This window comes from Macadamia integrifolia, chromosome 1 (assembly GCF_013358625.1).
Source record: "Macadamia integrifolia cultivar HAES 741 chromosome 1, SCU_Mint_v3, whole genome shotgun sequence".
Classification (NCBI taxonomy): domain Eukaryota; kingdom Viridiplantae; phylum Streptophyta; class Magnoliopsida; order Proteales; family Proteaceae; genus Macadamia; species Macadamia integrifolia.
Genome location: NC_056557.1, coordinates 36,274,690 through 36,298,255, shown reverse-complemented (window position 1 = coordinate 36,298,255; position 23,566 = coordinate 36,274,690). Strand labels below are relative to the sequence as shown.

Here is a 23,566-nt window from a genome sequence, read left to right as displayed (position 1 = left end):
AAAAAAAAAGTATAGCTTTTTTTGGATCAATTTTGTCGCATTATGTAATCTCATATAATTGAATTTGAATGGAATTATCAAAACCGCATCTGATTCGAATGAAAACATAATAGGAGCTGAATAAAATCTAACTAGATTTGGTTCAGTTTTAATTTGAGGTTATGAAAATTATTCAATTTTGATTTATACATAATATGGTTCTAAGTATCAGTAATGTTACTGGCCTTGGCCTTGACCTTGATCTTATCAAGACCTGGCTGATCTTGGATCGGGTATCAACATTGACTTAAGGGTAAAATTGATCGATATCGACCAATACTGATCTAACTCTCAAGATTTAAATCTGCGATACATAGGGAGTTCTAAATTAAATTAAAAAAATAAAAAATTAATAAATTAATTAAGAACCAAACCAATTAAAACCCTTATATAAAGCTTGCTAGTACTTGGGGTTCCTGGGATACATAGTTGTGAATAGAATGATTTTTTTTTTTTTCATATTATAATAAGATAACCTAAATATTGCAAATTTCTTAATTTTTTTTTTTTTCTTGTATCTTCCCATTATTTTGATGGGCTGCTGGCACATGTTGCACTAAAAGAAAATTCATGGTGGACCGGTACTGGACAGACGTCGGTGGTTCACTTCACTGGCCAATGGGCTTTATTTTCCCTTCAAAACTGATGTGACCTTCCAGCCTTCCACCCATTTTCATCCACTTAAGTGTTTGTTCTTCAGGGATAAGACTGATCCATGATGAGATAAATATGGCTCCTAGAACATCAGATCCCAGTAAAGAACACATCTCTCACGAATCCAAATTCCTCTGGCCTTTCAATTCTTGATAGATTACCAACAATGATCATTGTCGATGCTCTTGTTTCCAATGTCATCCAACAATTGGTTACGATCGTCCAAAATGAGATCCAACAAGAGGTACAAGTGGTCGTGGGAGTGAAAAAGGACATCAAGAAGCTCTCTACTACTCTTATGAAAATCCAGGCTCTGCTCAAGGATGCTGAAGACAGGCAAATGAAGGAAAATTCAGTGCAGCTTTGGTTACAGGAACTGAAAGATGTAGCCTATGACATTGATGATGTGTTAGATGAGTGGGGCACTGAAATTCTCAAATCATCAATTGTAGAGGGAGTCGATGATCATGATAAGAAGGTATGCCCTGCCAACTTGTTTGTTTCTCCTCGCTTTTGTTTCAAGCAATTTGGTTTGCGCCATGACATTGGTCATAAGATTAAGGATATAAAAGAAAAACTAGATGACATTGCAAGTGACAAAGAGAAGTTTGGTTTTATTCAGACTACTACTGCTATTAGAAATGAATTAATTATAGATGATGAGTCGAGGAGGAGGAGGAGACTAGAAACTAGCTCCCTTGTTGATGTCTCAGAGGTGTTTGGTCGTGACATGGATAAAGATATCATAATAAGCAAGTTGATAAGTGAGGGCAGTAGTCAACAAGATGAAATGGTTTCTGATCATGTCCCTCCCATGCTAATCTCCATTGTGGGCATGCCTGGTTTGGGTAAAACAACACTTGCCCAACTCACCTTCAATGATGAAAGGGTGAAGAACCATTTCGATAAGAGAATATGGGTACACGTGTCTAAACCTTTTGATAAATAGAAGGTCGCCATGCATATTATTGATGAAATCAGTAGTTGTGGGAATAATATTGTCTCCCAAGGTGGTGGTCATCATATTGCATGGGAGGTTGTGCATCGTCAATTGACTAGTTCTATCCAAGGAATTCATTTCCTACTCATCTTAGATGATGTGTGGACTGAGGATCGTAGTGTAGAAACGCAACCCTAAAACGATGCAGAAGATAATGGAAAAACAAAACAAACAATGCACACAGATTTTACGAGGTTCGGAAAGGTTGCCTACGTCCTCGATGAGATGAGATCCTGCTTCACGATCAATGGAGAATAGGGTTACAGCGCTCGTCCTCACACCTCTCAGTATTGCTTGCATTACAGAGAAAGAAACCCTCGCTACAAATATATAACGAAAAAACTCTAATCCAGAAAGTACACAATTGCCCTCAAATAAAAAATTCGAGCGGGGGGCTGTGCCCCCTACACACCCTGCTATGCAGGGGGGCCTCCTACCCCCCTTGCAACCCCCACGGCCTGCTAACCGACTAGCGGGACCGTCGTCCTGCCTGTCTAGGTGCTGCACCAGTACTCCCTGGATTAAACTGCGACGGAATACAAGACATCATACACCAACATCCACCTTGGCTTGAATTCTGTCGAGCCTCCTGTAAAGATAACTTGTAGACGTCTTCATCATTGTACCTCATTAGAGGTACAAACCCGCACCTGTTTGGTGAGTCCCTCATCTTCAACAATGAGTAATATTAATCAAGTCCAAACAGGACTCGAACTTCTCTGTAGTAATTGGCTTTGTAAACATATCTGCAGGATTGAGATCTGTATAAATTTTTCTCAAGCGAATACTGCCTTCTGACACAAGCTCCCTGATCTTGTGAAATCTCACATCAATATGCTTTGTCCTTGCATGAAACACCTGATTCTTTGCAAGATGTATGGCACTCTGACTGTCACAATGTAACACTGTACCTCCTTACTCCAATCCCAACTCACGAACCAGTCCAGCCAACCAGACTCCTTCCTTGGTAGCCTCAACTGCTGCCATGTACTCTGCCTCTGTAGTGGACAATGCAATTGTAGATTGAAGCATCGCCCTCCATGATATAGGTCCACCAGCCAATGTAAACACATACCCTATAGTAGACCTCCTCTTGTCTAAATCACCAGCATAGTCAGAATCAACATAACCTGTCAATTCTGTAGAACTTCCCTTGCCACTGAACATAACACCTATATCTTTAGTCTTGCTCAAATATCTAAAGATCCACTTAATTGAATTCCAATGTTCCTTCCCTGGATTATTCATGTATCTGCCAACAACACTGACTGCATGAGACAAATCCGGCCTGCTACAAACCATAGCATACATGAGACTCCCAACTGCGTTAGCATAAGGGACTTGAGACATCTGCTCCACCTCCTCATATGTTGTAGGGCATTCCCTTTCAGATAACTTGAAGTGGCCAGCTAACGGAGTGCTAACCGGCTTAGCCTTTTCCATATTGAAATGCTCTAGCACCTTTTCAATATACCTCTTCTGAGTTACCCAAAGTTTACCTGCATTTCTATCTCTAAGGATTTCCATGCCAAGGATCTTCTTAGCGGCACCAAGATCCTTCACCTCAAATTCAGCACTCAATAAAGACTTCAAAGAGATTATCTCATGTTTATTCTTTGCAGTAATGAGCATGTCATCAACAAAATAATGGAATTATCACTTGACACTTTATAATAAACACAACTATCATACTCACTTCTTGTGTAGCCAATCTTCATCACGTCGGAATCAAAGCGCTTGTACCACTGCCTAGGAGATTGCTTAAGGCCATAAAACGACCTCTTAAGTAGACAAACATGGTCTTCATTTCTATGCACCTTGAAACCTTCAGGAAAATCTGTTCTTCCAAGTCACCATGAAGAAATGCAGTTTTCACATCAAGTTGTTCAAGCTCTAAATCATACATGGCCACCAAAGCAAGTAATACCCTGATCAAAGTGTGTTTCACCACCGGAGAGAATATTTCATTGTAGTCTATCCCCTCCTTCTGTGCATAGCCCTTGGCTACAAGTCTGGCCTTATACCTTTCACGCTTTTTCTCAGATGTTGCCTCTTTCTTACGAAAGACCCATTTACACCCAATGATTTTTCTTCCCTTGGGTTTTTCCACAATCTCTCAAGTATTGTTCTTCTGTAGAGATTCTATTTCCTCCATCATAGCTGTCATCCATTTATCATGTTGTGCATCACTCAAAGCATCATGGTAGGAAGATGGATCACCTGTACCTACAGTGAGGGCATAGGCAACCATGTCCTCAAACCCGTATCTCATAGGTGCTTTGTGAGTACGCTTCCCTTTACCCTTTGCCACAGTATAGGGAACTTCTACTGCTTCCTGTTGTCCTGGTAAGTCACTTGATGACTCATTCTCTCTTGCTGTTTCTAACTCACCTAACTCCACCTGCACAGTAGAACCTTCTTTATTTTCATCAACTGCTTGTGAATTGTAATTTGACTTCACTATATGAGACTCATCAAACACAACATCTCTGCTAACCACAACTTTCTGTGAACTTGGATCCCACAACTTGAATCCCTTTACACCTTTCTTAAAACCAAGAAAGATACATTTCTTAGACTTTGAGTCTAACTTGGAACGCTGCTCACTCTCAACATGCGCATAGGCTGGACAACCAAATATTTTTAGAATAGAATAATCTATTGGTTTTCCTGTCCATACCTCTTCAGGAATTTTACAATCAATCGTCTTTGATGGAGACCTATTGATGAAGAAACATGCCATGTTCACTGCTTCTACCCAAAATCTCTTGCTCAACCCTGCATTCAGCCTCATACTCCGAGCTCTTTCTAGAAGTGTTCTATTCATCCTTTCAGCTACATCATTATGCTGTGGTGTCTTTGGAACCGTGAAGTGACGTGTAATTCCTTCAGCTTTGCACAATTCTAGAAACGGCTTGTATTTGTACTCTCCTTCATTATCTGTTCTCAAGTATTTAATTTTCTTTCCTGTCTTCCTTTCTACCTGAGCCTTCCATTCCTTAAATTTAGTGAATACCTCACTTTTATGTTTCATGAAGTAGATCCAGAATTTCCTTAAGTAATCATTAATAAAGGTCACGAAGTATTCTGCTCCACCTTTAGATTTTGTTGTTGAAGGACCCCATACATCGTTGTGTACATAATCAAGCACCCCTTTACTCTTATGTTTTGCAGTTTTGAAACTAACCTTGCACTGTTTTCCGAACACACAATATTTACAGAAGTTCAGTTTACAAGTTTTTACTCATTTCAACATTTTCCTTTTATAAAGCTCCATCAATCCTCTTTCTCCCATATGCCCTAGCCGCATATGCCACAGATAGGTATCATTTGAATCAAATACTGCATCTGTAGTCACAGATGCTCCACCTATAACTGTGCTCCCTATGAGTCTATATAGGTTTCCTGCTAGCTATCCCTTCATGACAACCATTATACCCTTAATAACTTTGAGAACTCCACTTTCTGCTATGTACTTGCAGCCATTTGAGTCAAGTGCCCCCAAAGATATTAAGTTTTTCTTTAATTCTGGTACATGTCTCACATCTGCTAAGGTTCTTACTATCCCATCAAACATCTTGATTTTGATAGTGTCTATCGCAATGGTCTTGCATACGGCATCATTCCTCATTAGGACAGACCCACCATTATATGGTTGATATATATCAAACCAATCCTTATGTGGACACATGTGATATGAACATCCAGAATCTAAAATCCAAGAATCAGAAGGTTGATTCTTACCTGATGATATAGAGAATACATCTCCATCATCTCCATCTGAACTGTCAGCTACGCTAGCTTCCTCAGATGCCTTATCTACACCTTTTTTCTTTAAGTCCACCTTCCTCTTTAAGCACTCTCTCTTCAGATGACCTTCCTTCTTGCAATAGTAATAAGAGACCTTTGTCTTTGCCCTTTTGATTTCGATCGACTCTTCCTAGATCCCTTTTGATTTGATCTCCCTCTTTCCTACTCCTTGTCACCTCCGTAAAAACCTTCTCCTTGAGATTTTGTACTACTAGCCTTCTTCCTTGTATCATTGGACATAAGAGCAACTGCAACTTCATCCATCTTAAGGGTCTCATTCTCGTACAAGAGAGTCGTTACTAGGTGATCATATGATTCTGGGAGCGATGACAGCAATAGTAACGCCTTGTCTTCATCCTCGATCTTAACCTCCAGATTTGCAAGTTTACTTACGATCTGATTGAACATGTTAAGATGCTCTAATAGATCCGTACCTTCCTCCATCTGTAGAGAATACAATTGCTTCTTCACGAACAACTTGTTCGTTAAGGACTTCGTCATATAGATGCTTTCAAGTTTCACCCATAACTGCGGTGCAGATTCGATACCCACAACATATTGTAGGTATCATCAGAAAGATTTAATCGAATAGCACTTACCGCCTTTTCCTCCATCTCTTCCCAATCTTCGTTAGTAATTTTTACAGGTTTCTTTGACTTCCCTAACAACGTTTTCGTCAAACCCTGCTGTATCAGAAGATCCTTCATCCTTTGACGCCAGAGGGTGAAATTGTTTTTCCCATTAAACCTCTCGATATCATACTTGACATTCAATCCCTTCCCTGCCATCGTGATAGTAAACCCTAGAAAACGGAAACCTAGAGCTCTGATACCAATTTGTAGAAACACAACCCTAAAACGATGCAGAAGATAATGGAAAAACAAAACAAACAATGCACACGGATTTTGCGAGGTTCGGCAAGGTTGCTTACGTCCCCGGTGAGATGAGATCCTGCTTCATTATCAATGGAGAATAGGGTTACAACGCTCGTCCTCACACCTCTCAGTATTGCTTGCATTACAGAGAAAGAAACTCTCGCTACAAATATATAGCGAAAAAACCCTAATCCGGATTAAACTACAATTGCCCTCAAATAAAAAATTCGAGTGGTGAGCTGCGCCCCCCTACACCCGCTGCTATGCAGGGGGGCCTCCTGCCCCCTTGCAACCCCCACGGCCGCTAACCGGCTAGCGGGACCGCCGTCCTGCTTGTCTAGGTACTACACTAGTACTCCCTGGATTAAACTGCGACGGAATACAAGACATCATACACTAACAAAACCATGGCTGAAAATAATGGAGAAAAAGAACTTAACAGAGTAAAAATGAGATACATGTAGTGAATTCAGAATGTTGTTGGGGTTAGTTTTCAATAAACTACTGAAAAAGGGTTGATTGCCAAAGTTAACCCTAAACCAATGCCAATCACGTACAAAGACGGTACAAAAGAGGCATGCCTTTCAGGCCTATTTGATTAAAATAAATTTGTGATAAGGACAAAAATAGTATTTTTCACCCACCCAAACTCCGTGTTTTTTTTAGTCATTAAATAACTACCCCCCATCTAGGTAGTTATATGGTTACCTCCGCTTTTAAAACTAAATTCGTGTTATCTAGCCTCCTTAATGTAATGCAATAGTATTGATGGGGATGACACCAAAAAAAAAAAAAAAGTATGGTTACCTCCGCTTTTAAGACTAAATTCGAGTTATCTGGCCTCCTTAATGTAATGCAATAGCATTGATGGGGGTGGCACAAAAAAAAAAATTTGATGGGAGCGAACGTGAAGATTTCTTTCACACCCACAAAATATGCAATAGTATATGGTTACACTTCTTTTTATCTTATTTTTGGTAGGCAGGGAGAGGAAGTAGATAACATCTAGGGGTGCAACAAGGTCGGGTTGGGTCAGGCTTCTTAAAACCTTAGGCCAACCCTGAGTCCCCTTAACTGGGCCCAAACCCGCCCTGACCGTGATTGAGGGCTGCAAAACTTCAACCCAGGCCCAACCCTTACCCACCCTGATTGGCCCTGATTTTTCAGGGCGGGATGACCTTTATTGACCCTAACCCTAGTTTGCCATCAAGGGCCGGGTATACCCTGACCCTGACCTTGCAAAAGATGAAATAACTAAAAAATAAAAAACACAAAATCACAATTACTTGTCATGAGGAGATCATCCTAAGAAAGCAAATAATCTAAAAAATTTCAATTATTTGTCATGATAAATAAAAAGATCATCATCCTAATAAGAAAAACAATCTGAAGATCGCAAAACCCTTGTCATGTTAAACAAAGAGGAGAACATTCTAAAAAAACAAAAAATCCAAAGTCAACATCAGGGGCAAAACTAGGGTCGGGTTGAGCCAAAACCAGGGCCAAAAGTCAAGGTAAAAAAATCAAGGCCGGGTTCAAGGTGGGCTGGGAGGGCCAAAGACATCAACCCTTGCCTACCTTAACCCTGACTCAGTGTCAAAAATTTCAGGGTCGAGCTGCCCTCAGGGCAAAAAATTTTGGGTTGATACTTGTTCGGGATTAGGGTGGGCCCAGGGCGGGTTCAGGCCGTTGCACCCCTAATAACAGCTAAGAGGCTCGAATACCTGGTGAGCATGGGCTTTAATGCATTACAGCTCACCAACTGCACTAGGAAAATGTTGTTCTCTATTTACAGTGAAGTTTCATTTCACTCTAGTATTGTCAAACACTCTGTTCCTCCAAATCGGAACCCCACCTAGCTCCCTGCTTCACTACCTCCGGCTACTACTATTCTTCTATTGCTTCAATTTCTTTGGTCCTCAAATCATATTCAGTTCCCCTTCTTCTCCTTTGCCTCACCATCATACCTTCCCTGCCCATGTAATGCTTTAAAGGAACATTGGCTAGGAGCCTGATCAGACCATTCTAAGATCCAATACACGATCATAAAACAATCGTAAAAGAAAGTCCATTATAGTTTAAGGTTGTCAATCAAGAACCGAAATCGAAAGTGAGTTTAAAACAGAACCGAATTGAGCCGAAATCAATTGATTCGGTTTTGATTTCAAAACATGGAATCATTTTTTATTCAGTTCTGGTTTTAAACTTTAAAGCTAAAATATATATATATATATATATATTATGTTTTTCAATAATATGGATGATAACATTATTCCATTTCAATGTTTGAAAAAGTTTGGTGGATTATGATCATAACAAACAAGAGGTTCTTTTGTGGACAGCTACTTACTGCAACTAGTTGGAGTGCACCCGGGAGGTCTTGTTTTTGAGACTCTTGTTCCTCAGTTAGTCCCCCTCCCCTTTGTAGTATCAATAGAAGGGAAAAAAATGGTTTTTTTTTTTAAGTGAAGATGTAAAAAAATTTCCCAAACATATAAAATAAGTCCCAACCTGAAAACAAATTAGGTTAAAACCCTAGTTAGTAAATTCGGATTTGGGAATTATTCAGACGGAGAATTATTCGGAATAACTCGATTGGTTAATTTACTCGTTTGGTCAAAAAATAGGTAAAATAAAAATCAGAATCAAGAATTATTCATTTACAAAAATAAAAATCAGACAAAAAATTCGGATATTATTTCTATAATTTATTATATTAGATATCATGATTTATTGGAGTAATTATTTATTTTAGTGGATGGGCTTCAATATGGACCTAAAATGGCCAGTACCGGACCCAGCCCATGCATGAGGTATATATACGTAGATAGAGAAGAGAGGGAGAGAGAGAGAGAGAGAGAGAGAGAGAGAGAGAGAGAGAGGGAATAGATTTGTAGCTGCTAGGACCAGAGTTAATGACACCGTCACACGTACACACGTCCTGGTAAGTGTGAATTATGATAGGGTTCTCTCTCTCTCTCTCTCTCTAGTGTAAGGAACGATTGATTTAAACATGGAAAAAAAAGGGGCTAATTGCACAAAATCTTCAGCTCCCAATATGGTTACTAATTAGCATTCTTCTTATCACGATCAGATACAGAATATAAAAAATTGTCATAATTATGACAAAAAAAAAGATTGTCAAGAATCAATAAGATCAAACTTTCACTAAATCAATTTCTCTATATAAAGAAATCAAACCCTTAAACTCATCTCAACCTTAAAAGCTTCTCTATAACCTTCTTTATTTCTCTTCTCAACCTTAAAAAGCTTCTCTCCACAACCACAACCACAACCTTCTTTATTTCTCTCATTATGGGGAAGAGTAGTAGGGGTCGTCAAAAGATTGATATCAAGAGAATTCAAAACGAAGATCATAGACAAGTTACCTTCTCTAAAAGAAGGAATGGGCTCTTCAAGAAAGCTAGTGAGCTCTGCATCTTATGTGGCGCTGAGACCGCCTTAATCGTCTTTTCTCCGGCCGGTAAGGTATACTCCTTTGGCCATTTATCTGTTAATTCTGTGATTAATAAATATATTGATCAGATTCAGAACATTAATGATGGTGGTGGTGGCGGTGGTGGTGGTGGTGGTGGTGGTGGTTCTTTGGCACTTCACCGGAGCAATGTGGTTCGCGAGCTTAGCCGGCAATTTACGGAGGTTTCCGATGAATTTGTTGCCGAGAAGAAGAGAGGAGAGATACTAGAGATGAAGAAAGAAAAAGTTGCACCAGAGTTTTGGTGGGAAGAACCAATTGATGAACTTGATTTGCATGAGTTAAAACAATATAGGTTGGCCATGGAAGAGCTTAGGAAGAATGTGATTAAGAGAGTTGATGATTTGGCTATGGAAGAAGCTTCTTCACCATCTTCTTTGTTAGCAATAAATCCACTTCCTTTGGGAGTTATTCCTGCTAGAATGGATGAAGGGAGTACTTCTTCAACTGTTGTTCCTCATGGGTTTCATTTAGATTTTGGGTATGGTAACCTTTAAGGATATGGTTTTTATTATTTGAACAGTTAAGGGTATAGCTAGTTAGTTTAATTTATTTTTGAAATAAATAGAGTTAGTTAATGTTAATCTGGTGCACCATTGGTGTTGTTTACTTGTAAGTTGGATCTCTTAGTTTAATTACTTTCATTAATTTGATAGTAAGTTCTTTCCAAGTTACAATTTCCTCTGCAACTAATCTGATTTTTTTTTTTTTTAATTCATGTACAAAATTTTAATTACTTTCTTTCCAAGTTTTTGGGGAGAGAGAGAGAGGGAGAGAGATTCTCTAAAAATAGAATCTGGTTGAAATTTTTCTTTCCATAAATTTTTTCCACGTGGGATTTTCTTAGCTTAGCTGGAGAGAATGAATGATAAGGAGCTCATTTTTGGCTTATGATAAGTACTTACTAAAAAAAGAATTATATGGCAATTATTTACTAGTTGAGAAATTGAGATTTGAGAATCAAATCATCTATTGATCGGCCTGGATTGGATCTTATTGGACAGATCTACTTCTATTTTTTTAAAATCAATTTTATTATGATTTTACCCTTAGATCATATATGTGTATTAGAATCGAAAATCGATCAAAGCTGATATCATTTTAATCTAGTCGACACTGATTGATCTGATCTAAGCTTTAGAACCATCAATTGGATCTCTAGTTAAGATTCAAAACCAACTGTAGGACTCTCTAACCCTTACCCTCTGTTGATCAAATCAGATCCCCATGTCCTGTTCATGTGGCATGAGAGATTCCAATCCTCTCTCAAAAATTAAAAAAGATAAAATGTTTTCTATGAGGAAGTGTGATTCCTAAATGTACACAAGGACCAATGAGAATGCATGAAAAAACATCAATAGAGGCGTCATTTTTCTTTTCCTGAGAAATGGGTTGAGGATATTTTCGCCCCAAATTGTTTCTATCCTTAATTTTTTGATCCTCTCATATATCAAAGATACAAAGTTCCTTGAAATGAGGGTGATCAAATTCTTTCTTTGCTCAAATGGTAAGAACCCTCAAGTGGGTAATCCAGAATTCACATGACCCCTATTCAATTATAAAATTCTTGAAAATTAAATAAATTGAGGAAAATATCTTACTTCCCCTAAATAATTATACAGATTATATGTAATTATAAAAGCAAGACCTTTAATTTTAGAGGGAGCTCTTACTTCAGACAATGGAGGAGGATATTGGGTGCATTAGCTAGGCAAACTAGTTAACAATTTTTAAAAATTAAAATAAAAGAGAATACAATGGTAGAGGCCTTATTAAGCCTTAATGCATCAATGACCCAAAACAATTATATCTTCAGCTGGCTTGAATCCAATATCTGGTTGTGTCTGTCCAACTTGGACATCCTTCTGTGGCTGTGGGCTGCTAGCCATCTTCTTTGCCAAATCAGTTGGCTCTTCTTCATCATCTTGATCACCAGAATCCCCTACCACAGGAGGTTTAGGAATTGATGGTACTTGACAGTTCTTATCAAGTAATGGGTTACAGAGTACTTCAGTGTCTGTGTTAGCTTTTGTGACTTCAACCAGCAATAAGCATACCATGATAGCCACCAAGCATAGCATCAATACCCTCCTCATAGCCATTGCTGAGGCTTTTTTTATTTACTATAGCTCTCTCTCTCTCTCTCTCTCTCTCTCTCTCTCTCTTGATTGTTTCTGTAGGAATTGCTGGATTTATGTAATCTTTTAAGTAAATGTTTATGGGTATTTAAAGGGCTTAATTGATTGGTTTCATTATATATAGCAATTAGTTGTTGTTTTAAGGGAGACCCTTCGTTTCCTTTAACAAAGTTCTTGTGAGCGGGTCCTCAGGGTTTGTGTCTGAAAGGTGACAAATTTGCTATATAATCGTTAACCTATTCTTGAGCCATTGAGGGGTTAACAATTCCCCCCTAATAGGAATTGGTTTTTGCTTTTTTATTTTTGAACATTCTCTTTCTATGGTTTTTTGTTATTACCTAAGTAAGAGAGAGAGAGGTGGCCTAGTATGATTTGTATCCCAGGTTAGTGAACTGTTGTGTTTCACAATATGTAGTAAGAGACTCCATCCATTCCTTAGTTGGGTGATAAAATTTGATTCCCAGGCAAAAGAAATTGAATCTTGAAAGATATTTTGAAAATAATAAAATTTAGTGGAAGAAAGGAAGTGAATTATTCTATTTCTTTGGCTATGAGCCTGGATATGAGGAAAGCTCCTACAACCCAAGTAGCAATAAAATTCTCCACTCAGATGGTTCTTTCAAGTTTCGACAATTTAAAAGAAAAAAAAAAAACGAAAACGCCGACCCTATTAGAAGAATTAGGGAGTCAAATTGATTTGTCTATTAAGCTCCAACATAGCCTAAATCCCAATTTAGCACTTTTGTCTATCTCTCTCTTCTCATTTAATGATATGAGTTTTCTGAATTAACATTTCCTATAACTCTTATTCCCTTTTAGTCGTATATGACAACAATATAAAAAGATAGTGTATCAATTTCTTTCCCATAATTTATGAACAGAGAGAAGTTGCCTATGATGCCAATGTGAGAAATCACATCAAAAAACACAGGGGAGGTGATTTCTAGAAGGACCCATTTAGTGTAGGAAATTGATAACATCACCAATGGCGACCCTAATGATCTCACACTAGATAGAAATAAACAAAGCGGGAGAAAAATATTTGTTCAATGGTCAATGGTCAACCAAAAGCCTATATTACCTTACAGGCATAATTGATAGTTCAATGCTTATAAATGAATTTTTTTTTTTTTTTCTTTGTGCAAATGTTTATACATGATTAGAATTTGTAGAACTTTGAATTTAGGGGTCGAAGTGAGACTGATAGAAAAGGACAAAATTTAGCTGCTGGCCGAGTTGCAGTCAAGTAGTTGCAATCCCTGCTTACAGCCAATGAAATAATCCATAAGGGTATTGTCAGAAGTACTAAATCCCAAGAGGATATTTGTGAACCCAAAGAAAAAAGATAAATTATTCCATTTCATTGGCTGCAAACATGAGTTGCAACTAACTTGGGCAGCAGCCAATTTTTTTTCGATTGAAAAAGGTTATGATTGACCAATGCGCTGTTGAACCCAAATGGCCAATACAAGATGGGTTAGGCTTCAACATTTTCTAAGTCAACCCAACTTAACATGACATGCACCACCTTTGTAGGTTTTGTAAAGATTAAAGATTTGATTGCATCAAATTAATTGATGGAAAAATCTGATTGCATGTAATTAATAGGGGGGCAAGTTTGGCTGAGAGAGTCCGAGCCCACCTTGAGGCTAGTCGGGCTTGGGCTGGTCTTTTCAACTCACAAAACATGACATAGCTGAGATTTCTAGGCCCAGGCTACGGTAAGCTGAGTCTAAGCTATGGCCTTGAGTTCTAACTTAAACAACTTTTTTTTTGGAATAACAAAGAGAGCCATCAAAAGAAGGTTTCAAGTTTGTAGTACTTCGCCACTTTGATTACAACAAGATTCACCCTTAACGGAATTTATAATTACTTGTGAACTATTCATTTAGAACTTTTATGTCTAATTTTTTTCGATTGAACCATTCGTGAATCTCCTGTGTAAAGTGTTAGGACTCTTATGTGGGCTTAACTGATATTGATTGACCCATTGGGTCCAAGAGAATAAGGACCACTCTAATTAGGAAACTTCTAGCCCTATTTTATTGTGGGAATGGAATAGGGTTTAGGAATTCTATTATATATAGAATACTGACGGTCCCTGCAGCTATTACTTTTCATAATAATATTTGGGAGCACTGCTTTCTCACAAAGCTAGTGTAGAGACAGAGAGAATATCCCATAGTAAGAGGCTGTAGAAGATCTCAGTAGAAGGACCCATATTGCGTGGTTCTTCATCATAGTTCGTGGTACAAGCGTCAACCTTGATTTAGGGACTTTATTCACGCTCAACGGGTATGTGATTGATTTCTTTCCATTATTCATTCTTGTATTCTATACACTATAGGTAATTCAAATGATTCTAGGATTTAGAATCACTAACAATTGGTATCAGAGCCTACACTATGGTGTTAGAATCAAGAAATTATGTAAAAAAAAAAAAGATTTGGGTTTCTATTTATGAAAATCATTATTTTACTCTCACTTAAAGATCCCGTATGGGAAAACTTTCTTCACGGAAGTTGTAGAGCACGAGAAGATGGTCGCGGGTATGCCGCACGTCACCGGAAACCTCCGACGCGTCGGCACGTGCCCCGGAAATCGGCTTCCGGAGGAGAGAGAAAAAAAAAAAAAAAAAAAACGGCGGCGAGTCATCGCCGGGTCAACTCGGAAACCCTACCGAGTTGACCCGGGATGCAGTGGGTCAACTCATGACCAACTCGGTCAAAGGTTGACCGGGTCGTTGACCCGAACTTTGACCCGAAACTAATTTGCCCGAACCGGTTGATTGGATTGATTTTCATTCCCTAAAAAAAAAAAACAGTAACTTCAAATGGCTCGTACGGGCAAACGGTGAAGAATTTTTCACCCTGGTTTTTTGCGTTGAGTCCAGTTTTTCGTGCTCTTCGTTTTGATATATTATGAGCCTAGTTTTGATCAACTTTTATGATCTATTTTGTATAAGTTACAAGTATGGGTGTTTAATGATTCTTTATAATTTTCCTATTAATTGGAAGAAATGAAAGAAAATCAACTCATACATTACTTGCATATCAGAATATGAACTTGTTTATTCTTGGTAATGTAGTTCATGCTTTTGTTTATGAATATTTTTTTTATTCATGGTTAAACAATCCCACTTTTAGCTGCCGGAATGAATTTGTAGACTATTACAGTAAGATTGGGTGGAATCCACCAAAGTGGTAAAGTTCAACCTTATTGTAATAGAATACAAATCAAAGGTCTTCTTTGTTTGAAAAGACAAAGAATAATGGTTGGTAGCAAGGTTGCTAATGTTCACCCAAAGGTGACATTATCAAAGAAAAGTTAAAGTTAAAGTTAAAACAAGTAAAAAAAAAAAATAAGGATTTCTCAACCTAGAAGATGCTGTCCATCCAAAGATGGCGGTACTTTTTGAAAGTTAGAAGAAGTCTCGCAGTAATAGCAGAAACTTGAGTGGACCAGTATGTTTCAGACCCAAAGGTCAGAAATGTAGTTCCGGTTGACACTCATGAAGTAATTGATACTTGAGCATGTAATGTTTAATTTTGCTAATTGTTACATGCTTATTCTTTTACATATATGTCTGTATGTTGAATAGAATATTCTTTATTAAAATATTCAACAGGATGTCTTCTAGTTTTGGTGTACTTGATATTCCTAAGCTTACTGGGGATAATTTCAACAAATGGATGGAAGACTTAGAGGTCTACATGATTCTCAAGGACCTAGACCTGTGTACTAGAACCACCAAACCAGCTGAACCTACTGCAACCAGTACCCAAACTGAGAAAGGGGATTATGACAAGTGGGTCACTGCAAATAGGAAATCCTTGGCTGTTATTAAAAGTGCTTTGCCTGAGTCTATCAAGGATAGTGTTGCTAAAAAGGATACTGCTTCTGAGTATTTGGCTGCTATAAAAGCTAAGTTTGATAGCTCTAAGAAATCACAGGCTCACGATCTCATGAGCCAATTGACTGGGGCTAGATTTGATGGAGTAGGAAGTGCTAGAGAGCATATACTGGAATTGATTTCCCTAGGAAACAAGATCAGAGGTACAGGTATTAACTTTGATGATGACTTCGTGGTCACCATTGCCTTGAATTCTCTACCTGAGAGCTACAAGACTCTTAAGACTACTTATAATACATTGAAGGATAAATGGGGTCTTGATGAATTGATCACTGTGGTAACCCAGGAAGAGGGAACAATTAATAGGACCAAAGTTGAAAGTGCCAATCTTACTCAAGGTAAGACTTCATCATCTATGGGACCTAACAAAGGGATCAAGAAGTTCTTTAAGAAAGAAAAATTCACTCCATTTAAAGGAGGGAAAAACAAGAAGGGAAAGCAAAATTTCAAAGAATCTGGGGTACAAAAAGACATGAGTGGCATAGAGTGTTTTTGGTGCAAGGCCAAAGGACACATGAAGAAGGATTGTTTTAAGAGGAAGACTTACCTTGAGAAAAAGAAGGATGATGGTATGAATCTATCCTTAGTATGTTTTGAATCTTGCTTGATTAATGTACCAATTGATTCATGGTGGTTAGATTCTGCGTCATCTATTCACGTCACTCATTCCTTGCAGGGGTTCCTAAACAGGAGGGTGCCAAGCAAGGATGAAGTGACGGTGTTCGTGGGCAATGGAGCTAGAGTTGAAGTGGAAGCCATAGGAACTATTAGATTATTTTTTCATTCAGACTCATTTATTGATTTGAAGGATGTTGTTTATGTTCCCTCTATGAGGAGGAATTTGATTTCAGTTTCTAGACTTTGTTCAGATGGTTATTCTGTTAATTTTAATCAAGTTGGATTTTGTTTATTACATGATTCTATCTCTATTGGTAGTGGTACTCTTGTTGATGGGCTTTATAGATTGAATTGTAATTCTTCATGGGTTCTGAATGTGAGAGTGAAACGGTCTCTGATTGATGAGAAATCCTCCATGTTGTGGCATAGAAGGTTGGGTCATATTTCAATCAAGAGGATGAAAAGATTGGTAAAGGAAGGGATATTAAAAGATATTGATTTTCAGGACATGGAAACATGTATAGATTGCATTAAGGGAAAGATGACAATCTCCAGGAAAAAGGATGCTACTCGCAGCATTGAAGTATTAGACCTCATTCACACTGACATCTGTGGGCCTTTTACTGTCCCTACACTCACTGGGCACCGTTATTTCATAACTTTTATTGATGATTGGTCAAGATATGGGTATGTCTTCCTTATCAGTGAGAAATCTAGTGCTCTAGATGTTTTCAAGATTTTTAAAGCTGAAGTTAAACTTTTCCACTCCAAGAAGATCAAAGTGGTCAGATCCGACAGGGGTGGAGAATATTATGGGAGAAGTGGTGATTTTGAGCAGTTGCTTGGTCCTTTTGCAAAATTCTTGCAAGAACATGGGATAGCTCCTCAATATTCCATGCCTGGAACACCTCAGCAGAATGGAGTAGCTGAAAGAAGAAATCGTACTCTGAAAGACATGGTCCGTTCTATGGTGAGCAATACCACCTTACCAGAATCCTTATGGGGAGAGGCACTTAAAACTGCTGTTTACCTTCTCAATAGAGTGCCAAGCAAATCTGTGAATAAGACTCCCTATGAACTCTGGAGTAGCAGAATACCTAGCCTTAGACACTTGCGAGTGTGGGGATGTCAAGCAGAAGCCAAAGTCTTTAACCCTCAAGAAAAAGTTTTTGACTCAAGGACTACAAGTTGCTATTTTGTGGGATACCCAGAGAGGTCTAAAGGGTATAGATTCTATTGTCCTGGTCCAGGACACAAAATTGTAGAGACCACTCATGCTAGATTTGTTGAATGCAATGAAGAGTCTAGAACTCCTCGTAATTTCTCTTTTGAAGAAGGGGAGTATGACACTCCTGAGATAGCACCTGTTGAGTTGAGAAATTCACTTATTGATCTCAATCCCATCCTGTCTGATGATACAGTCACTCAAACTCCAATTGAATATGATTTGCAAGTTGGGACAGATATTGCTATTGCAGACCCACTTTCACCTCCTGATACCGCTAATATTGGTAGGCTTCCACATGAACCTATAAGGAGGTCTACTAGAGTGCGCAAGCCTTCTCTGCACTCTGATTATGTTTCTTATTTGAATGAGTGTGAGTTTGACATAGGACAAGAAGAAGACCCTGTTACTTTTCTTCAAGCAGTTAATCATAAGCATTCAGACAAATGGGTAGAAGCAATGAAGGAAGAGCTGTTATCCATTAGCAACAATGGAGTATGGGAATTAGTGCAAATTCCAAAGGATTGTAAGGCTATTGCATCTAAGTGGGTTTTCAAAACCAAGACAGATTCTCAAGGTAGAGTAGAACGCTACAAAGCTAGACTCGTGGCAAAGGGTTTTACTCAGCGAGAGGGGATAGATTACAAGGAAACCTTCTCACCTGTCTCATCAAAGGACTCATTCAGAATTATCATGGCCATTGTTGCCCATTTTGACCTAGAGTTACATCAGATGGATGTGAAAACAGCATTTCTGAATGGAGAGCTGTCAGAGAAGGTGTACATGAGACAACCTGAAGGTTTTGAGGAAAATGGTAAAGAGGACTTTGTTTGTATGCTGAAAAAGTCTCTTTATGGGTTAAAGCAAGCATCTCGACAATGGTACTTAAAATTTGATCGAGTTGTGACTTCTTTTGGTTTTGTAGAGAATCCAATCGATCAGTGCATATATCTGAAACTCAGTGGGAGTAGTTTCATCTTTCTTGTGCTCTATGTGGATGACATTCTGTTGGCTAGCAGCAACAAAACCTTATTGATGGAGACCAAGGGTTTTCTTTCAGAAAACTTTGAAATGAAGAACATGGGTGAAGCAAGTTATGTGTTTGGAATCGAGATTAGTCGTGATAGGCCGCGGGGGTTACTTGGGCTATCACAACAGGCATATCTTGATAAAGTTTTAAAGAGGTTTAACATGTCTAAATGTTCTGGTGGTGAAGCACCCATCAGTAAAGGAGACAAGTTGAACAAGCAACAATGTCCAAAGAATGATATTGAGAGGAGCTCAATGAATGACAAGCCTTATGCCTCTGCCGTTGGAAGTTTGATGTATGCACAAGTTTGTACTCGCCCTGACATTGCCTTTGCAATTAGTGTACTTGGCAGGTTTCAATCTGATGCTGGTTTGGCTCATTGGACTGCAGCAAAAAAGGTCATGCGCTATTTACAGCGGACAAAGGACTTCAAGCTAGTGTTCAGTAAATCAGAAAAATTTGAAGTTGTGGGGTATTCTGACTCGGACTTCAGTGGGTGTACTGATGATAGAAAGTCTACCTCTGGATACATTTTTATATTGGGAGGAGGAGCTATTTCTTGGAAGAGTGCCAAACAAACTATTTTAGCTTCATCCACTATGCAAGCTGAGTTTGTGGCACTTTATGAAGCTACCAAGCAGGAAGTGTGGCTGAGAAATTTTATATCTGAACTGAAAGTTATAGATTCCATCTCTAAGCCTTTGCATTTGTGGTGTGACAATATTTCTGCTGTTTTCTTTGCAAAGAATAACAAGAGATCTAGCAGCTCCAAACACATTGAGATTAAATATCTTGTGGTTCGCGAGAAGATCAACGCTGGGGAGATCGCTGTTGAGCATATTATTACTGAAGAGATGGTTGCTGATCCTTTGACCAAAGCTCTTCCAGTGGGAATTTTTAAGACTCATGTTTCTAACATGGGTGTGATGGAATCTTTTGATATGCTTGTTTAGTGGGAGTTTACTTATCCATAGTGGTATTGTAATAAGCATTATTTTGTTAGATCATACATTATGAGCACAATCTATATTGAGGATGTTTACTTTCCAGTATAGTGTTCATTTATATTCTCTCTCATCATATTGTTGTATGATTATTGTGGTTTACTTTGACATGTCACAGTTAATGGCGGTGTTTAGCCAAGTTTCGTGATTTATGGCGGTATTTAGCCTAAATCCATGGAGATGGTTGTTAACCATAGGCTGTATGCCAAAGTGAGATATTAATACAAGAAAATGGCGGTTTGCCTAAGTATTGATTAATATCAAAGTTCTCTACCTGTGAGGTTTTCAAGGTAGGCTGATCTTTAGATCAGGAACGGACCTATAAGGAAGGATATATCTTATGTGATCACAGTTATGATATAATTCCTTATATCTATGTTTCCAGACGATTTGAATTGATAATTTTCTGTTGTCTGTAACATTAGATAGTTATATGCCGTATATTGAGGTGTATTTTCTACTATTGTTCAATAATGGAGATTATTGATTGGATCAAAGTTTGTTTTGAGTGGTATTCAATCTTGGGATTATTTGGCCAGATGTCAATGGGAAGACATCAGTATCAGTGTAGCCCAAGTGGGAGATTGTTAGGACTCTTATGTGGGCTTAACTGATATTGATTGACCCATTGGGCCCAAGAAAATAAGGACCACTCTAATTAGGAAACTTCTAGCCCTATTCTATTGTGGGAATGGAATAGGGTTTAGGAATTCTATTATATATAGAATACATGGTCCCTGCAGCTATTATTTTTTCATAATAATATTTAGGGAGCACTGCTTTCTCACAGAGCTAGTGTAGAGACAGAGAGAATATAAAATCCCATAGTAAGAGGCTGCAGAAGATCTCAGTAGAAGGACCCATATTGCGTGGTTCTTCATCATAGTTCGTGGTACAAGCGTCAACCTTGATTTAGGGACTTTATTCACGCTCAACGGGTATGTGATTGATTTCTTTCCATTATTCATTCTTGTATTCTATACACTATAGGTAATTCAAATGATTCTAAGATTTAGAATCACTAACATAAAGGACTCATTTGGTCACCTTATGGATGTTTGAAACGATTATGGTTAAGGTGGTCTTCTCTAGCCTCGAATTAACAACTTGAATTATCTTGGAGAAATTTTGAAAATAGCAGTATGGTTGACTAGTAAACAACCTTGAAATCAATCCATTTTTCATGGTTTGATGGTTTTTACTCTAATAACCCTTGTATTATAAAATGGTTTGAAAATGAGCTCATTTGCTTGTTATTTCGTTAAATTCTATTTTCAAAAATGCAGCAGCCATACTTGAGAGAGGATTTTAAAATATTTCAATTTAACTATAAATTGGGTCTTGATTTTCGCATTTACTTTAGAATACTTCAAAAGATCTTTGACCAAGGAAGCAACTGTTTGTCTATTATGCATCATTAAAACAGGGTTAATTATTTGTTTTGAGGTGCTCCACTCCAATGTTAGTTGGGCTTTCAGTTTTTTTTTTTATAGGTTTATTGATTTTGTCTACTCCCTACCTCAACTGATCTTATCAATGACATGCACGACATGATCATATGTCATTCATTGGTTTTCGCACCTTATTGTGCCTTTTTTTTTTCTATCTTGGTTTTATTTTTTTAAAATTAAATGAAACATAAAGCTCAAAATGAGATATCTCCTCAAGATCTAATGAATTGGGATGATTCTTCTTGGAAAACTTCCATAAAACAGAGTGGGACCCCTCAATTATAAATAGGACCAAATCCTAATTCCAACAAATTGCTCGATTTTGGAGAAATTCCTCTTCAATGTGAGAATTCATCTATAAGTAAATTTATTGCATGCATGTAGGGGTGTCAATTCCTAAACCGAATCGGTAAAACCGGCCGGACCGAACCGAACCGAAGCCTTATTGGTTCGGTTCGGTTTCGAGTATTGTAACCCCAAAACCAAACCGAACCGCACCGAAAACCGGATGAACCCGAAACCAAACCGAAACCGGCTCAAAACCCAGACCGAAACCGAAACAAACCGGTAAGAAACCGAAACACTCCAAAATTCATTAAAAAAATCAAAACTTGAATAGTTTTGTATAAATTTGTATGGAAAATCGAATCCAAACTAGACCAAAAACCAAAACCAACCCGGTTACAAATCGATTTAAGAAACCGAAGTTCAACAATTCATCATTTGGTTGTTTCCTAATGGCTCCATACCGGTTTAAAAAACCGATCCAAACCGAAATGAACCTAATAAATCCAAACCGGTACCAACCCGAACCCAAACCGCACCGAAGCCGACACCGGACCGAAACCGATAAATCCTTAATGGGTCGGTTTCGGTCACTTCCAAACTCACACCGAAACCGGTGGAACCGGACCGAAACCGCACCAACCCGGACCGTTGACACCCCTACATGCATGCTTCTAGCATCTATTAATAACAAAATATTAATAGATCTGGCACTATTTATAAAACTCAGGGATCAGAGAGTGATCTTCCAACTGTGGTGACTTCAAGACGTATCCAATACTAATCAGCCAAACAAGTCGACTATAAAGTCAAGCAAGCTAGAGTGCTTAAGACCTCCCTCAGATTGTATCTCGATACGTACCCATCTATGATTTTAATTAATCCATATTAGGATTTCTATCAAGAAAAAAATAATAATTATAATAATCCATGTTAAGGTTATACATGGAGTCATATTGACGGATCCTAGACACTAATTTAGGTGGTGATTCAATCTATAAAAAACGTAATATCTCCACTATAAGAATCTTTTTGAGTATGGACCTTGGTTCGGCTCGATATTAAGATGGTATCCTTTTGATTAATCCCAACCCTCCAATCAAAAGCTTTTACTGTTGAATCTGGGAAGTAAACAGAAAAGAAGGAAAAGGAAAAGCATGAAAAATAAGAACAATATTTTTCAGCATTATGAGTAAGCATCAGTCAGTGTCTTCCTCATATGAGTACAGATGATAGGTTTATAATGTTTTCCGAGTTTGTGTGGGTATGATCACAATAGTCTTGCCTATTTAAATATGGAGCATAGGAGTTCATCAACATTTTTGGACCTTATGAGTAAATCTTACTTAGTCTATTCCCAGTGTGATAACAGATCCTGAAGATTTATCAATATATTCTTTTTTTAGCTCCGAATGAGTATTTACCTTTGTATATACGGATCACAATTTTTCATCAACATTTTTTGACTTCAAGTAAATAATGATCACGTAATTTTTATGGATGTATCTTCTTACTTTGTAAGTAAAAATTGCGTAGTTTCTTCCCTATAAGAATATGGATCACAAGTTTTTTTGTTTTTTTCAAATAGAGTATGTTATTTTTTATTCTTATTCTTATTATTATTATTATTATTATTATTATTATTATCATTTTTTTAATGTTAGACCGGATTTTGCATGTAGGGGTATTTTAATCAAACTACATGATATTTTAATTATTTAAAAAAATATATTATATTTTCATTATTAGAAGATAGAATCATTTAGATTTAAGATTATTTTACAATTATTTTACAATTAAATATTTTTTCTATGTGAGGATTAGATTATTTTCTTTTATTATCAAATGTAAGGTTTTTATTGTATAAAATGGCATTCTTATCATATTATATGTTTGTAATTTTTTTTTTTTTTTTTTTGTTAAATCCCAAGGAGAGTTAAACATATGGCATATAAATTTTGAGGTGTTAGTCTTTGCCAACTAAACAACCTCCTTAAGGCTAAATTAGGATTTTATTTTCTATGTTAA

At 37.7% G+C, this 23,566-nt stretch overlaps 2 protein-coding genes across 2 annotated transcripts in view; both read left to right on the top strand.

The window, feature by feature from the left end:
• The first annotated feature begins 771 nt into the window (after positions 1-771).
• Positions 772-23,566, top strand: part of LOC122077125 (putative disease resistance protein RGA4) — a 23,289-nt gene continuing 494 nt past the window's right edge. The window contains exons 1-2 of the mRNA XM_042642935.1: positions 772-1,808; positions 5,013-5,016. Coding sequence (XP_042498869.1) covers positions 860-1,642 — 783 coding nt within the window. The 5' untranslated portion in view covers positions 772-859 and the 3' untranslated portion in view covers positions 1,643-1,808; positions 5,013-5,016. The remainder of the gene's footprint in view (positions 1,809-5,012; positions 5,017-23,566) is intronic.
• LOC122073769 (agamous-like MADS-box protein AGL61) lies at positions 9,694-10,371 on the top strand. Its single transcript, XM_042638397.1, has one exon. It carries the CDS (start codon positions 9,694-9,696, stop codon positions 10,369-10,371), a length of 678 nt encoding a protein of 225 aa, XP_042494331.1.

Bases quoted from the DNA above. Each gene is read 5' to 3' on its own strand.
- LOC122073769 (XM_042638397.1), top strand. From the start codon at position 9,694: ATGGGGAAGAGTAGTAGGGGTCGTCAAAAGATTGATATCAAGAGAATT.